We start from the raw sequence: 17,339 nt of genomic DNA on the forward strand, positions 1-17,339 counted from the left end.
CTGACTTTAATTTAAGATATCCTTTTTATTATTAATTTATTTATGTAATTCAGGGCATAATGTTTGGGGCATTTGGCTTCACAGGTATTTGATTGATTGCTTAATTAGAACAGGCATAAGATACTTAAGCTGGGGTTGAAACTGTGTCCTATTCACTAGCTAGTGCACTACTTTGGGGACTGCCATTTTTAGTGGACTCTGAATCCCACAATGCACTGTACTGTATATATTGTGTACAAATGATGTTCACTAAATAGATGAGAAATGCCCATAATCCACTACGTTGTTTAGTTTACTTGCAGCTTCTCTGAGGAAGACCGGTTTTCGCATGTAGAAGAAGAAGTGAAAAGGGCACAGTTTCTGCTTAAGTTCCAGTAAATGCCTCCAAACCTATGGGGCAGTGGCGCTTCATCCTGCGGTGGTGGTGCTTTTCAAAGTGGAGGCTCAGAGTGGACTAATGTGCTGCCACTGTGAGGGACACTGAGGAACACTAAAGAGACAGAGCCTAAAACATCATGCTGTTTGCCATCAGCAGCCGGAGCCAGAGAGGGCACAATTGGCCTTTCTCTCTCAGGGGAGGGTTGATGGCACTTCCTCCCAACATCACTGCCAGTGTGATGTTTCTCAGCACAGGCGTCTGTTAGCTGTTGTATTGGAGCTGGGGAACTGTGCTTACCTCTGAGCGCTGGCTATGCTTCATCACCTACTGGTGTTTGAAAAGAGGGGGGGGGGGGGGTTTGCATGAATGGGTATTTGGAAATTGGGTAGAAAATCTAATAATCTGGTCAAATTGGGTAATAAAATTGAAAATATTATTTAAAGTAAGAACAATTCTCAAATGGCCAAGTCAGTCTTCCAATTTACATCCAATTAAGCATGGGTTTCATATAGTGAAGAAAGTTCCCATGCTTAAGTTTCTTCTTAAAAGAGGCCACAAAACAAGTAAGAGCTGAAGAGGCTGCATTTGCAAAGCATCACCAGAGAAGATGCTCAGCACCTGGTGATGTTTATGACTTGCAGACTACAAGCAGTCATTGCCTGCAAGGGATATGCAACAAATTACTAACTATGACTGCTTTAATGTAACAATCATTGCTTTGTCCAAACATTATGGTGCCCTGAAATGAGGGGTGCTGAGCAAAAGTGTTTTCTACAAGGTGAAACTGAAATACCCAGAAATCATTTTAATTTAATCTGCCCTCCACAGGATATGGTGGAGAGCTTGCGGGTGGCCGAGCTGCGCTGCTTCCTCTCTTCTTTGGGCAAGAACAAGAATGGCTTGAAGAAGGAGCTGGTCCAAAGAGTCACCGACCTCCTCCAGACAGAGAACAGGCCTGAGCTTCTCTCCATAATCCAGGAGCTCTACAAACTCCGTCAGTCCACTAACGGCAAAAGCAGGCGCTCCCAAGTCATCGCCATCCCTCCTTCTGCTGAGGTTATATCCATGCCAACAGCTGAATGCCTTAGCAAGCCAGATGTAGTGACCCCAGGCATCGTTCCTGAGGTGCAGATGATCAAACTTCCGTTCTATCACATCCTGGAGACCATTGTTGCTCCAATGCCACTAGGTATGGTATCATTAGTGGTGTTAAACTGCAGGAAGTGACAGATGAATTGGGGAGGATTTTTCTATTTTTGATTGACAGCTTGGCAGAATTCCCGTTTTTTTTAGTGTTCTCAAAATGCACCTTGTATTTGGTGGAATCTTCCTATAAGTATTTTTTCTGTTCAGTTATGGACATGTTTACAATTGTTATGGAGCCAGACTGACACTAGAACTAGTAGAACTAGTTAGGAGCAAGTGGAAACCTGTCTGAATTCAATTTGGCATTAAATGTGATTGAGGTGTTTTCCTTCTTTCTCTCCCATTCTGTTTGGTCTTCTTTCACAGTGTCTGTTTCTGGTCAGAAACTTCAGACACACCGCATCCCATTGTGCCTGACTCCAAGACAGTGGGTTCAGATCAGGAACTCTCCGTAAGTTAACCCTCCCCTTGATCAGATTTCCATTGTATTGCTATGACAAACTAGACACCTGTGACTGGCTATACTGTATATGAAAAGCAGATGTACAGGTTTATCCATAATGATGATGTTGCAATAGTCATATTACAATAAAAATAGCTGGTCTAATTGTAAAAGCTACTGTTAATATATTAATTAATAATGAATATTTCTGTGCAAAAGTTTTAGGTACCTCAGCACATTTATTAAAACATTTATCCCAGCAGCAAGAGAATTTTTGCAGGTAAACATAAATACGGTAAAGGAACATGAATTGCTCATTTTGGAGAAAGTAGATCTTGTGAGCTAGTCTGAAGAACAAAGCTGATTTACCTGATTTACCAAAATTAAGGCACCTTGCATGTTTAAGAGGGTAGTAACTTCAAGCTCCTGCAGATGGCGCTGCACAAGGATTGTCAGGCTATAAATACCTGTGGGGTGTGTGTGACGGGATTCATAGATTGGAAAGAAGTGGTTCAGTGCAGTGAATGTCTTGTTCTCATTCACATACGGTCATATGGGTCTACCTGACCAGCAAAAACCGCAGTCTTCAGAAATGTGGCTGAAAGATGAAACTGACGGACAGGGACTGCCGGTGAGTTTAACCTCTTGAATGAAAATCACAAACAAGAACTGCTTCTAGAAGTCTGGGATTTCTGGGGAAAAACACTCTGCATGAAACTGCATACCATGAACATATGGAGCAGAGTGGCACATAAGGCCTTTGCTCACTTCTGCTCAAAAACGACGAGGATTTCTGCCACTGCTGGTAGACCCATCTCGTTTGCCATGCCCAATTCAGTCACTCCTTTTAGCCAATCGTTAACATTTGCTTTGCGACCCATCTTCCACATATCCAACAAGACCTTCACTTTACTGTACCACCTCTTCTTAATCTGTGAATCCTGTCACACACCCCACAGATATTTATAGCCCGATCATTCTTGTGCAACGCCATCTGAAGGAGCCTGAAGTTCCTATACTGGAAAAAACACAAATTCCTATACTTGAATGTAGTATGCAAGTATTTTTGCCTAGTACGAAGGTCATAGTTTTGCATGGATTCTGACATAGTAGCTAGAATCAGGAAAGAAGTGCAAAAAACACAGGCCCACATTTCCCTAGGCCATTGTCCTGACTGGTAGGAAAAGGCTTTAATATACTTGCATTGTGGGCGAAACAATCAGCCAGACCTCAGAATATTTAGGCAGTTTTAGCAGATTAAGGTGATTGCAAATCTGTGTTTGAAACTTGCCTGTCTGTCTGTCAGTTTTGAGCTCATAGGTTTTTCCCTATCCAAGTATATGAGAGCCTGGCTTTTTGTAACTTACAATAACAGCCCAGACATTTTGCTAATATGACCAACTGGACAATTTTCCTTTTAGAACTTTGAATTAAAGCCAACCCAGAAATTCACGTAGTTAAGCTACAGCTACAAGTGTCCAGAACTGTGCTGGTTGTCGATATTGTTGTGCAATTTTAGTTTTAAGTTCAGAAACAAGTGTTTTAATTAATATATTAAAATGAGTTTGAAAGCCATATATTCGGTGTCTCTTCTTATGATTCCCATTGCCCCTTTAATTCTCAGAGGGCCCAATTCCAAATCACAGTCTGTTCAAGTGGTGCTCAGGTGAGTCTTCGCTGTGGAGTCTTCGACTCCTCTGTTTGTATGTTTTTTTTAAATCAGACTGCTTTAACCTGTCTTGACTTGACCTAGTGCCAATGTCTGTACTGTCTGTAATGTCATCTGTATTTTATACTTTTGAACTGTGTGAATTTAGTATGTTGTTCATGGCTTGTCATTAATGTGGAATGTATTATTCAGTCTTATGTGCGATGTTCATATTTTGAGTATTTCAGGATTTGCTACACAGAGAGCATTGGTGTCGAAGAAGATCAGTATCCTCCCAAAATTGCTGTGGTAATCAACGGCTTGGACTGCGCCCTACAGGTGTTTCCCTGTTTGTGCTGGATGCTTATGTTCCATTGTATAACTAACTGTTACATACAATATGTGGACAAAAGTATTGGGACACCTGCTCATTCATTGTTTCTTCTGAAATAAAAGGTAACACCACCTCACCTCATTCCCAGCTTATCCCAAACTTTTTGGACACAATCATTCCAGGGAACATAGTTCCACTGCCCCACAGCTCAATGCTGGAGGGCTTTACACCCCTCTAGCCCACGCCTGGCATTAAGCATGGTGCCAATAGGTTCATGTTTCTGCTCCATAGCATCCTATTCTATTGGTGGGACTTCTCTATAGGGACTAGACAAGCTGTGTGTGTGCACATTTGCACATCTGTGTCAGCCAGAAGCTGAATGCATTCATTAGAAGGGGTGTCCACAAACTTTTAGACATGGTGTATGTTGTCTCATAAAACATTTTTAGCTCTTTTCTTCAGTATTTCTTTACCAACTGACTGTTTGTCATTATCAGATTCGCTACACATCCAATAAGGAAGATGTGGAGCCTTCTCGCCCCTGCTGCCCAATCAATCTCACGCCATTACTAAAACAGACCGCTTTGAACCATGTTTCTGTGATGTGGGGTAATTATGGCAAGGTAGGCCAATGCATTGGTTAGTAGCCCTGTCGGCTCCTTTTTTTATCCAGAACAAATGACCTTAATTATTTTACAGAAGTAGGCAAATGTAGCGGTAGGAGTGCTGCACAGGAACTCTCATTACACCAGCTGTTCTTCAAATGTTTTGAAAATATACTGAGAGAAACAGTCCAAATTACGTAGAATGAACTCTTGTGACATTAAGCCATGTAGGCTATTGGTTAGTGAGTCTATCTTACTTGTGTGTATGTGTGTTGTATTTAGCGCTACTCTGCAGCTGTATATCTGGTGAGGGTTTTCTCCTCAGCAGATTTGCTGCAGCATCTCCAGGATAAAGCAGAGGAAAGTAAGGAGCAATGCAAACAGAGAAGTGAGTGCCTTTATTATTTGTAGGATGTTACATTTGCTTATACTCATGCAACCACACCTCATTGTTTGGCCTAAGGATGCATCAAGTTACAGTCCGTAAGTGTGTTTATGATGGAACGTAGCTCCTGAATTGCACAACCATAAAAAGCAGCAGTTCACTCGACATTGGCAGTTATATTGAGACCATGTAGGGAGAAATCTGTTGAAAACAAAAACTTGAATGTTGTTTGAGCACCCTTGGCCAAATTACTAATTAAATACTTTTATTTAACACAATCAATTTACAAAAGTTGGTGTAAATAACATTTTTTCTATTTCATTTAATAATGGGACACAAAATAATAACTGTGGCATGTTCACATCTTTGGACACCCTTCCAGTTGTAAAGTCTCAGATGGGCATTTACTGAATTTGATGATGACTATGCTGATGACGATGCCAGAGCTTTAACGTTCTCTCATTTTTGTTGGACAAAATACACTGTGTGATCAAAGGTATTGGGACATCTAAACATTACACCTACAGGTGTTTTCATGGCATCCCATTTTAAATCCATAGGCATTAATATGGAGTTGGTCCCCCTTTTCAGCTCTAACAGTAAGTTTGGAGTTCAGTTATTTAGTCAGCAGAGCATGGGAGACTTTTATGCACTATGCTCTTCAGCCCTCAGAGACAGGAGCTCTGTAACTTTACATAATCCGACACTTGGATGCTGAGTTGCTGTGGTTCCTAAATGGTTCAACTTTTCAATAACGCTACTCGCAGTTGATGGTGGAATACTTAGGGGGTAAGCAATTTTAATACTTGATTTGTTGCAACTGTGGCTCATATTACAGTACTCTTTAGAGCTCATTAGAACCATCCAGTCCCAATACTTTTGTTCATATAGCTCAACTTGGAGTTGACACTTTTTGTCTGTTATGTAACATCAACAAAATTTTCTTTTCCAGTTTGTGAGAAGCTGTGTTGTGATTCTGAGAATGAGATTGCCACCACAGGGCTGCAGGTGTCCCTTATCTGTCCAGTAAGAAATTAAACTCTTATTAAGTTGCATCTTAAAAAATAGGTGTGAAAGGTTTTTTTGTTGTTGTTTTTTTATTTAGATGTATAGGGTTTCATTAAAATCATCTCTGAACAGGTTTACTTAACATATGTTAATGTAACCTACAATACAGTGATTTCAAGAGATCCTGTCCATTTGTCATGAAATAAAAACAAATCTGAAAACGGTGAAGAAATTCTGAAAATTAGCTGAATAGCAGGTGAGTACAGAGGGGAAAATAATAGCAGCAATTTGTAACTTGGCTTACTAGTTCACCAGTAAAACCTTGGGATAAAATATGTTTTGGATGTCAGGGACTGGGAATGACGTCCCACTCGAGTTGATCCAGTTGTTCCAGTCTAACTTGGGTTTTTAAGTCCAAGGGTTAGTGGGTTGGTGGAGCTTTCCTGACTTTTCGACTTGTGAAGGTGTTAATTTCCTACTTGGAACTTGGAAAATCTGACCTCCCAGTTCAAATGGAACTGTTTCAGAGTGGTAAAATAACACTTTCTGATTTAATATTCTTATTTCTGTTGCTTTTTTAAATTAGCTTTCATACACAGTCCTGATATTACTGCAATACAAGTAAAATCCCATCAATGTCTGTAGGTTTCCACTCTCACTTCCACCAGTACTACGTTTAACACCTAATTGATGTTTTAAGATTAACAGAGCCGTGAGAAAACTGTTTTAAGATGTTGAATTGGTCTGTGTGTACACATTTGTGTTTATCTGTCTGTCTTCTCTGCCTTGAAAGCTGGCGAAAACCCGTATGTCAACCCCCTGTCGAGCACAGCCATGCGCCCACCTGCAGTGCTTTGACGCAGCCTTCTACCTGCAGATGAACGAAAGGAAGCCTAGGTGGACCTGTCCTGTCTGCCATAAGCCTGCTCTCTTTGAAACACTCCGGATCGATAGGTAGCATCCTCTTCACAGACCCTGTCTGTGTTTGGTGTGACTGTCAAGTTTTTTGTAGCTTTTTAAAGGTATCTGTTGTTATGGTGACGGCTCAATCAGAAATGCAGACGTTTCAGCCCATTCAAAGTGCCTCTTTGCTCATAGCCTACAGGTATTTTTGCACAAAATTAGTGCAATCTGTGTTCAGTGTGTTTAATCATTTTTCCACCAACAGCCTTAACAGGATCATTTTCTTCTCTTTATTGGATGAATAGAGGCTGCTCATTGTTTGAGGCCAAACCAGTCCTTTTGACTTGGCTGTTTTGCTAACACCTCAGTTTAACCACATGTGATTTCCAGTGTATCTCCCTGGGGTTGACATTTAGTTTATTCTTTTGGGGCTGATTAGATAATTAAATGGTACTATGCGGCAAAGAGAAAATGTGTTTTTACATGGTCTGTAATACTACGATCATTGTCTCATTTCAGCAGCATGAAGTTATTTAAGTGGTCATGTAAACAGCATACAACAGTTTATTGGATTAAAGCTGGGTTGTTGGTTGTGGGGTTGTTTTTGTTTTGTTTTTTTAGAAACTCACAGACAAAAGACAAAATCTTAATTCAGAAATACCAACATTAAAAAATAAAAACAAAACAAATGAAACTGCGGTAATGCTTTTGCCAAACATCCCAATGTTGTTAGGTATTGTTATTATTATGTCTTACGTATTACACAGTTAAAATATATATAGTGTATATTTTAGTTTATATATATATATATATATATATATAAATAAAGTTTAAAAAAGAATCACAATTACTGACCAATGTATTGGTTGGAATATGACTTGGTTAGAATATGATGATGATGATAACTGTTGTTTCTGTTGTGGATATTTAGTTTGCTGAGTAGCATTCTCCAGAGTACAGAAGAATCTGTGGAGGTGATTGAGTACCTGTCTAATGGCTCCTGGAGAGCAGTGAGAGAGGAGAGCGAGAGCAGCACAACTACAGACCCCTCCTCACACACCCTCAGTAAGACACCCCCCCCCCTCCCTTAAAACACTTAAAATTAGTACAATTCCTACTAATTCCATTCATCCAAAGCAAACCATCAAAAATATTCCAGGTGGGTAGCTGGTCACTCTCTTCCCACATCACTTCAGTGTTGCTGGCCAGCATGGGCATCTGCTAGCCAAGGCATCGGAGCTAGGCAGTTCAAAGAGGCAGTGGTTTGTTGCCTATGTGTCAGTCCTACCAGTGTCCAGAGCATTACATGTGATTGGGGGAGAGTACTAATTAGTGGGTCTGGTAATTGGCTTATCTAAATGTAGGGATTTAGAATGTTACAAAAAAAAAGGTGAAACATTTTGATGTAACGTCTGGTGTTACCTTCTGATTATCATTTTAGCTTACATGCCTGTTTCTGTACTCGTGTACTGAACAATTTCTCTACAGAAAGTGACCCAGTTTTGCTGGAAGATGTTGTGGATCTAACACAATGCTCATCTGATGATGACAGCAGTGATGACCTTTGGTGATGCTGTGGAGTGCAGTTCAACAAATACCCCCCCCCCCCCCCCCAATTAATGTTTCTTTGATTGTTTTCCACAAACATTGCTAAGTGTCTTGTACATATTTCTCACTAAAGGTTGTTTGTGCGTTTTTCTATGTACAAAAGCTGTTTGCTGCTTTATAGCAGGAAGAATAAAGGTTTGTTTTATGTCTACAGAACATTTTATATTTCTTTTTTCTTTAGATATAGATATTAATTTTTGGGCAAGAGAACAAATAAATGTCTGTGGAGGAATACAGCTTTTTTAAAAGCCTCTATAAAATAGACATAGTAACCTTAGGCTCATGTGAGGTTGCTCCAGAGCCTCCAATTATACTGGAAGTGCCAGTCTGGGTATTATACAAGCATGTGCACTTTAAAGTAGCTACGTTGACCATTACAAGGGATGTCTGGATACATTTGGATCACAAACACCACTCTGACTCATCCCAAGTGTATCCATTACTCCAGAGAATAAAATTATTTTGCTTCACAGCCCAGTGAGGGGTATTATCCTCGTTTTTACAACGTGCAGCACTGGGGATGGTATGGAAACCCATTCCTGCCACTTAAAATAAAAACTTTTTTTTTTGTGAGATGTTTTATTCAATCATTTAAGATGATTTCTCATTATATTCAAACCCTGTCTCCTTATTTTGAGATGATCTCATAATTTTGAGAATTTATTTTAATATTTCGAGATGATTTGTCATTATTTCTTTATAGTTATTTTGTGAAACGTTTACATTATTTTAAAATCTTATTTTTGTAAGTGGTGGGAATGGATATCGATGGCACGGTGACCGTTGGCTTCCCGGTTAAATCTTTAATTGCCATTTTTCATACACGTTGTGTGTAAGTGTCTGGATACTTTTGGACACCCGATCAAATATCGCGAGATCTAAGACTTCGCTTCCTAGACCGTGCCCTGCCAGGAGCTAGCTAAGCTAACAACATAGCAAACTTAGCTGCTTTCCCCACTTTATTCAGAGACACTACGGTTATGGTAAACGTCTGCGTTTGCTCTGCGGGAGGCTAGATATTAATATTTATTCTTTCTTGAATTACTGTCAAGTTCCAGGAGAGCTAATAGACGTATTTAGGAACTGTTGGCTAAGTGATCAGAACTGCATGCGATTCATTGAGGCACAGGCTGACGTTAGCTAGCTAGCTGATGGCTAGATAGCCACTACAGGTGTAAAGCGCGGCTGTTCGTTTTTAACAAAGATAAACCTTAAACCCCGGGTCTATACCTTTTATAATCACTTAGCAGATTCAGAAGTATCTGGAAGTAAGGTCTGAGTTTGAGGGGCAGAGTTTTGTTGAGTGGTCGTGTTCACTGCTATGCTGTTGTATCTTTAGTTTAGCTCTGGCTAACTAGGCTATTTAGCTAGCTAGCTTGGGGTGCTAATATTTAAGCTCGCAGATTGTAGGCCTCCTTCTTGATGATTTTACCGTACAGGACAGACTTCGTATGAACGCGTTGCACAGAGATTTACACCCAGATTTCTGTGAGCAGAGTAGTTTGCTAGCTAGCACACGAATTAACTGAGCAGCTTGCTTGTTGGAGCACCTGTTGGCGAACCAGATAGATAGCTAGCTAACTCGTCCAAATCTGCCTGGTCTGTTTTACCTAGATAAGTGGGAACTCACTGCTGCTGGATGATGTCCATTTAGTTACGCTGAAGCTTTACAAGATTGCTGTTATTTGGACTGGATTTATGCTCTGGATGGTTGGCGAGCTCCATGACAGTTTCTGTTAAGAGTTATTGCTCATCAAAGCTACTTCATCTACTGATTTGTATGCCGGTTTAAAAGACGTCTTGTCCAGAACATCAAGTTCATCAAGAACATGGCTCCCAAAAAAAGACCAGTACCCTTGATCATAGGAGGCACTGGAGATGCCCAGACCACAGGATCAAACATAGGAGCTGCATCAGAGTAAGTTCTCCCCTGTTAAGATGTTCTAAGTATTTTTGGGTATCAACTACATGTTTCTAGAGATGGCACAATATCATCTTTTCTTTTCCGATACCAAGATTTGGGTATTGGCTGATAACTGCGAAGCTTTTTAAGTGATGCACTTTGTGTAAAAGATCTCCAAAATAGTTTTACGTAATGCTGTGTTGCATTAGGTAATATTAAAAGTCTCATCAGTTTGACAGAATTCATGATTTTTGGATTTTCACTACAATACCCAGCATGCATCACCCAATTACATGTAAATTCCTGTACAATCATTGAGAATCTTGAGTGCAGTCATAGCATCCAAGTGCACTAAGCTCTAAAGCAGACCTCATATTCAGCTGTCCTCAAGCATCCATCCCAGAGTGCTTGTAGTTCACTTGTAGGTCCCTCCCACCCTCAAGATGCATCATCAGAAGGAGATCTAGAAGACCTAGTCTTTACGCCAGAGAACCTTGTTATATGGATGACTCCAATAAAATAAGCATTTTGACTTGAGTGGCTTTTTAAAGATCTAAAGGTGTTCACACTACTTAATCTGCTACCTAACAAGACGAAAGGCAGCATTTTCCACTGTTACCAGCATGATAGTGATACCGATAGCTAAGCTCAGTGCCATCTCTACTCGTTTGTAATTGACATTAATTGCTTTGGCTACAAACAAATCCATTCTTGAAGTGTTAATAAGTATGGATTTCTGGCCCATAATTACTCTTCCTGTTGCTTGTCTCCTTGTCAGAGCAAACCTAGAGGCCCTTCAGAAGAAACTAGAAGAGCTTGACTTGGATGAGCAGCAGAAGAAGCGTCTGGAGGCCTTCCTCACGCAGAAAGCCAAAGTTGGGGAGCTGAAGGACGATGACTTTCAGCGCATCTGTGAGCTCGGAGCAGGAAATGGCGGTGTGGTTAATAAAGTCTGCCATAAGCCTTCTGGGCTGGTTATGGCTAGAAAGGTGAGTTTTTAGCAAAGAATACAGTCTACAGTATGTCCTGGGTATTGTCCGTATGTACACAACACTGACTGGCTTCTTTTAGGAGGCTGCTGATTGGTGCTGCTGACTTAAGCATTGGGTGATCGCAGGATTCTGGTTGATGCCACAGCAATCTGTGGACAGGAGTCCCTGGGAGCATAAAAGACCTTCCTCTGCTGCATCATTTAGTGCTTAGATGCTAACCAGGGTGGGGTCTGTTTGCTTATGCAACAGAATCTCCTCCAAGCACACTGCGCAAGCTTGAGCTAGTGGCAGTTTTAAAAGACTGTGTCTGGCTTAATATGATTCAAAGTAAGCACATGCTATCCGTCACCTTTCCAGCTCTGGTAGCATTGTGTGATAATTGGAAAAACGAACAATACAGGGATTGTTCATGTTCTCTTTACTACTGGATGCTGTCTGTTTATCTTGTTGCACCATGATGGCTTCTGTTTGCTTACTTGCTTGAAATGCTACAAATGCGATGATGGAAAGTAGTTTATGATTGAGTATTTTCTGATGCCTTTGGTGCTTTTTGGTTCTTTCTCCCATTAGCTGATCCATCTGGAGATCAAGCCAGCAATCAGGAACCAGATCATTAGAGAACTGCAAGTCCTGCATGAGTGCAATTCTCCCTATATAGTGGGCTTCTATGGAGCCTTCTACAGCGATGGCGAAATCAGTATCTGTATGGAACACATGGTGAGCCGGTAAACTATAATATCAGTTAAATAGTTCAGGAGTTTGAAGTGGGTTGGGACCAGTGTCTGTAGTTTTGGAAACTTTAAGATAATGACAGCAGGGAGAGTGCTGGATAGTATGCACTGTGTAAGGGGATGTAAGAAGAAGCTGCAGGGATGCTGTCTGTTCCATCTAATTGGCCAATGTGCAAGTTTGCTGGGCATGGGATGGTGTTGGCAGCACTTCTAGTTTTGCTCACAGAGCAAGTGAGTCAGTGTGGGGTTTGGATGGACAGAGGACTGGAGATTGTGAGACAAGAAGAATAAAAGATTTACATGTGTGTCTCTGACCACAGGACGGAGGCTCACTGGATCAGGTACTAAAAGAGGCCCGGAGAATTCCAGAAGAAATCTTGGGGAAAGTCAGTATAGCTGTAAGTATCACGAATGGATGGCAGTGTATATCAGTATCCATAGTTTAAGAACTGATTTTATTAGTCGTCTAATGACTATTTTATTTATTTACACACACACACACACACACACACACCTATAAAGTGATCTGCTCTCTTCTGCCTTCCTACAGGTTTTGAGAGGACTTGCCTACCTTCGGGAAAAGCACCAGATCATGCACAGAGGTAACCGGACAATATGTAGAAGCTAAACCGAATGTGCTGTTCTATACAATCTGTGTATTTATGCTTCCATTTAATATTTCCTTCAAAAACTGTTTATTCCCACAATTGCAGATGTCAAGCCCTCAAACATACTGGTGAACTCAAGAGGGGAGATCAAGTTATGTGATTTTGGAGTGAGTGGTCAGCTCATCGACTCCATGGCAAACTCTTTTGTAGGCACAAGGTCATATATGTCGGTGAGTTGGTCTTCTTCTGATATACTTATTAAAAATCAGTCATAATCAAAGCTAATGTTGCAAAATTAAGGCAGTTAATAATAATAATAATTGTGTGTATCTTTATTTCTCCTCCTAAGCCGGAGAGATTGCAGGGCACTCACTACTCTGTGCAGTCAGATGTGTGGAGTATGGGACTGTCTCTGGTGGAGCTTTCTATTGGCCGCTACCCTATCCCTCCCCCAGACCCCAAGGAGCTGGAGGCCATTTTCGGACGGCCAGTGATGAACATAGAGGAGGGAGAGACGCTAAGCACGTCACCACGCCCCCGACCTCCGGGCAGGCCTGTCAGCGGTACGACTTTTTAAGATCACTAGATCATAATGTAAACAATTGATTCTGTATATGGTTTGACCATGTTTTGGTCAAATCATGGTGTAAAAATGATTGATTGATAAACAATTGATGGATTGATAAATGATATTTACTCTGATGAATTGGCAAACCACTTATCATCTTGTATGTTTGTATTTGTTGTCTTGCATACGCCGTTTCTTCACCATTGGTTAATTTAAGTTTATGCAGTCCGTATTTCTTTCTGTAGGACATGGACCAGCCATGGCTATTTTTGAGTTGCTGGATTACATAGTCAATGAGGTGAGAATGTATTTCTTGATTCCGTGTCCATTTACAGATGAAAAAGCTACTTTGGATACTAAGAAAGCAACTGTCTACAACTCCCCACCAACAGATGATAAGCAGTGTTGACTTCCTGCATTATGAACACATGGTGAAGCGAGTGGGAGAGACAAACTAACAATAAACTGCACAAAGCAAACCAGTATACAGTATGAGTAATAGAATGACAACCTACTTCTAACATAGAAGGGCCCAGGTCACATACGCTAGATGCTGCATTGGACAGCCGAAGTTAACGTGCCCTTTATTAAGGTGCGAGGGTTTCCCATATTGCGAAACATGCAAAATTCCCCTTACGGCCAAGCTATATTAACAGAATGCACAATTTACCACCACAGCAAACGCCCACTCCAAGCACCAACAGTAAAGGACATCTTCACCCAAACCAAAACTGGAGCACTGATCAAGTTTCTATCAATTACAAAACTAAAAGCATGTATCTGACCCATCTTCATGACCGTATCCAACAAATCCGCTCCTGCCAGGATAATGGCCTGTTGAATTGCTTTCAAATATTTTAAGTGGTGCAGCCATCTAAGCATTGGCCCCATTATCAGGAGATTCCACACCAGTGATGCCACATCCACATCAGTGATGTTACATTAGCAGCAAATCCCACTGTTGGAACGGTGTGTAATAGTGTTTTATGTGCATCAGAGGATCTGTGAGGGGTGCCATCATGTGGTGGGAGGAGTCCTAGCTATTTGGCATCCTAGAAATCCTAGAAGTTGTATTTGTCTAACTCTATTCTCTCTATTCATTTATAGCCTCCACCTAAACTGCCTCATGGAGTCTTCACTGCAGATTTCCAGGACTTTGTGACCAAATGGTGAATGTCATTTGTTAATTAATTTTAGTAGTAATTGGATCTGTTTATTTGCCAGGGATAAGGCTGCACAATACTGGAAAAAACAGACACTGCGATATTTAAAACTACAGGAATTTTACAAGATTCTCCAGAAATCTGTGATCCAACATGTTGTGATATTAATAATGCGTTATGTGTATCTGAGATTGGAGTAAAATGAATGCTATTGGCCAGATAAAATCTGCAGGTGTGACCAATCTGTAGATAGGTCATGGAAAATGAGACCAGTGTAAATGTTCCTATTGTATCAAGCAAGCTGTTGCATAATGAACATGACTGAACTTGCCTTATGTGACCTTGCACGTCCTGCCATGTGACTACTGCAGATGTGTGCATTACGATGACTATGCTGAAACGATATATTGTGCAGCCCTAGCTAGTGATGCCCTTTTATTATTTTATTATTGTATGTGTAAAAGTATGTATAGAAGCATGTTTAAGCTCCGGTTAATGCCTGTTTGTTTTTTATAGTCTCATCAAAAATCCTGCGGATAGGGCAGATCTGAAGATGCTGATGGTGAGTGTTTCCTGTACACGTCAGTTGAATTCTGTATTAATGTACCTTTCTGTTTATGGAATAATTGGATCATTGCTTGACCGCTGTTGCCTACTGTTAACAAACTGCATGTATTGGTAGAAGAAATGTTTCTAATTATTTATTGTTCTAAATTATGTTCTTTATTGAACATTGGTGTGTTGTATCAAATTGTGGATGGTGTTCACCCCATTCAATTCAGTCTGTTTTTATTTGCAAATATGCATTTGTCCTGGCTTATTGCTTCCATTTAGACTTATTTAAAGCTTTCTTTGCAACAAGAGATGAATAAATGTGTTTCTGCACTTCCCAGAACCACACGTTTATTAAGCGCTCAGAAGTGGAGGAGGTGGACTTCGCAGGCTGGTTGTGTAAAACTATGGGCCTCAACCAACCCAGCACACCCACCCGGACAACTGAATAACTGAATGAGAGGAACCTATTCAGTTTCCCCCTTAAAAACACACACACACACACACACACACACACACATACACACAATCTTTCAATCTTTGTTTCGTTCTCTCTTGTTTGTCACCATTAATCCTAACACATTTTTGCACACCGTTCTCATTTACAGATACAGTGATCTGTATACGCGCCATCCTCCTGGATATACACACACTGCCCAAGTGAAAGATGACTGAGCAGTTTTATACTGTATCCTGCTCATGCAAACATACACACAGAGAGAACTATATACTGTATATTTTCACCTCCATGTTATATGCATGCAGACACTCGCACACATTATCGATTTCAGGCCTCTCAGGTGGATCTTATATTAAGTAAATAATTGTATAGATGTATGCCTTTATCTGGGCCTAGAATCATGTGCTACAGTTAATATATAAAATAATATACAGTATAAGGACAAAATGTTCACCTCAGCCACTGTTGTATCAGGCAGTCATGTTTTGAGTCGTTCTTTAGTCATTTTTGCGGTCGACATGAACCAGAAACGATTGTATGTGGCGTTCAGCCATTATCTCAATAAAAAAAAAGGAAAAGCTCTTGTGATTTGGAGGTGTTCATTTGGCTTTTCTACTGTGAGTGCTTTTCCGTTGTGAGATAAGGCAATCAAAAGCAACCCCAAGGCTCTTAACATCACACTTATCAGTGGACTATACAGATAGACTAGCTTTTGGTGTGGTGTTTCGCTCTGCACTTTGCGTTCGTTTTGACACGGCTCCTGTGTTTAAACCTTGAGGAGTGGAAGTGAGCGTGCTAACTGGAGTAAACACTTTCTCAAGAGCCCAAAGCAGAGCGCTAATAGATGTCCAGGAAAGTTGGCTTGTTAACCTTGTGATATTGTAATCAATTGGGCTTTCTGGGTTATGTAAGCTGAGAAAACATTTCCTAGCTGAGTTTAAGAACATCTGGTTTCATTACTGGTTCACGACCACACTATTTGAGTAGCTTCCTTTCGGAACAGATGTTTTGTCATGCACCTTTTTTCATTTTTTATCTTTAAATCTCATCAGAGTTAATTAATTAACCCTTTTTACATGTTAATTTAAGAATGTAATCGCAGGCAGGGGTGATACCATGAAAGTGGCTCGCCCAAGACAAGACTCAGCTATTGCACTATTGGTTGTGCTAACCCGCTGCACAGATGGGTTAAAGGTGGATGCCAAATTTCATCTGTGTCCAACACATGATAAACATGGTTGTCTTGTCATATGTGATTGCATATTACTTACCCTTTTGTCACGTTCACTTGTAAACGTAAGGTTTATTTGACCACACATGAGACGTGATGATTCTGCAGGGTTTAAGTCTAAAATGAATGCCTCTATATGTAAAATGTATGCTAGTGATGCTGGAAGTTGGGATTGGGTCATTGGCGTAGTGTAAATTAGGAATACATTCTTCTAAATGTTTGCCTTTTACATGGAAGCTGGTTTATTTACGGACATCTCTGTATCAGACTATTCAGTTGCTAGTTTAACCCATCAAACCCTAGGTTTAATATTCAGTCAATGCAGAAACTATTGTTATCTTGTGGAGTCCCACAGGGTTCTATTTTAAGGACCATGAAACAGATATTACGGACGTCAGTGATGCTGTTATGAGCGTGGCTGTCTGTTATGTATGGGCTTACACACAGGGTCTAAGGAGTTAAGTTCTACTTACCTTGTATTTTAACTCATTATGTATGGGAATGGGACACCACTGACCAGATATTGTGTAGTTACCAGACCCTACTCAGCACAGCAGTACAAGGTACACTGGTGTCACTCCTGGGTTTTATAACATTCAGCCAAACAGCTGATGGGTTATGGGGCGACCAAGAGAACTTGTGCGTGGTAAAAAGATGAGCTGCTCAACACCAA

General features: G+C 40.6%; 2 protein-coding genes across 2 annotated transcripts; both read left to right on the plus strand.

The window, feature by feature from the left end:
- Positions 1-1,207: 1,207 nt before the first annotated feature.
- On the plus strand, positions 1,208-8,421 carry pias4b (protein inhibitor of activated STAT, 4b). The gene is made up of 10 exons (XM_072669016.1): positions 1,208-1,568; positions 1,892-1,976; positions 3,592-3,633; positions 3,864-3,954; positions 4,447-4,572; positions 4,837-4,942; positions 5,892-5,965; positions 6,741-6,901; positions 7,782-7,915; positions 8,339-8,421. The coding sequence occupies exons 1-10, from the start codon at positions 1,211-1,213 to the stop codon at positions 8,419-8,421; spliced, it is 1,260 nt and encodes a 419-aa protein (XP_072525117.1). The 5' UTR covers positions 1,208-1,210.
- A 949-nt stretch (positions 8,422-9,370) lies between these two features.
- On the plus strand, positions 9,371-16,010 carry map2k2b (mitogen-activated protein kinase kinase 2b). Its single transcript, XM_072669079.1, has 11 exons — positions 9,371-10,376; positions 11,140-11,350; positions 11,924-12,070; positions 12,405-12,482; positions 12,635-12,686; positions 12,798-12,922; positions 13,042-13,255; positions 13,506-13,558; positions 14,368-14,429; positions 14,940-14,985; positions 15,317-16,010. The coding sequence occupies exons 1-11, from the start codon at positions 10,288-10,290 to the stop codon at positions 15,425-15,427; spliced, it is 1,188 nt and encodes a 395-aa protein (XP_072525180.1). The 5' UTR covers positions 9,371-10,287; the 3' UTR covers positions 15,428-16,010.
- Positions 16,011-17,339: the final 1,329 nt, after the last annotated feature.

This window comes from Salminus brasiliensis, chromosome 23 (genome assembly GCF_030463535.1).
Source record: "Salminus brasiliensis chromosome 23, fSalBra1.hap2, whole genome shotgun sequence".
Classification (NCBI taxonomy): Eukaryota; Metazoa; Chordata; class Actinopteri; order Characiformes; family Bryconidae; genus Salminus; species Salminus brasiliensis.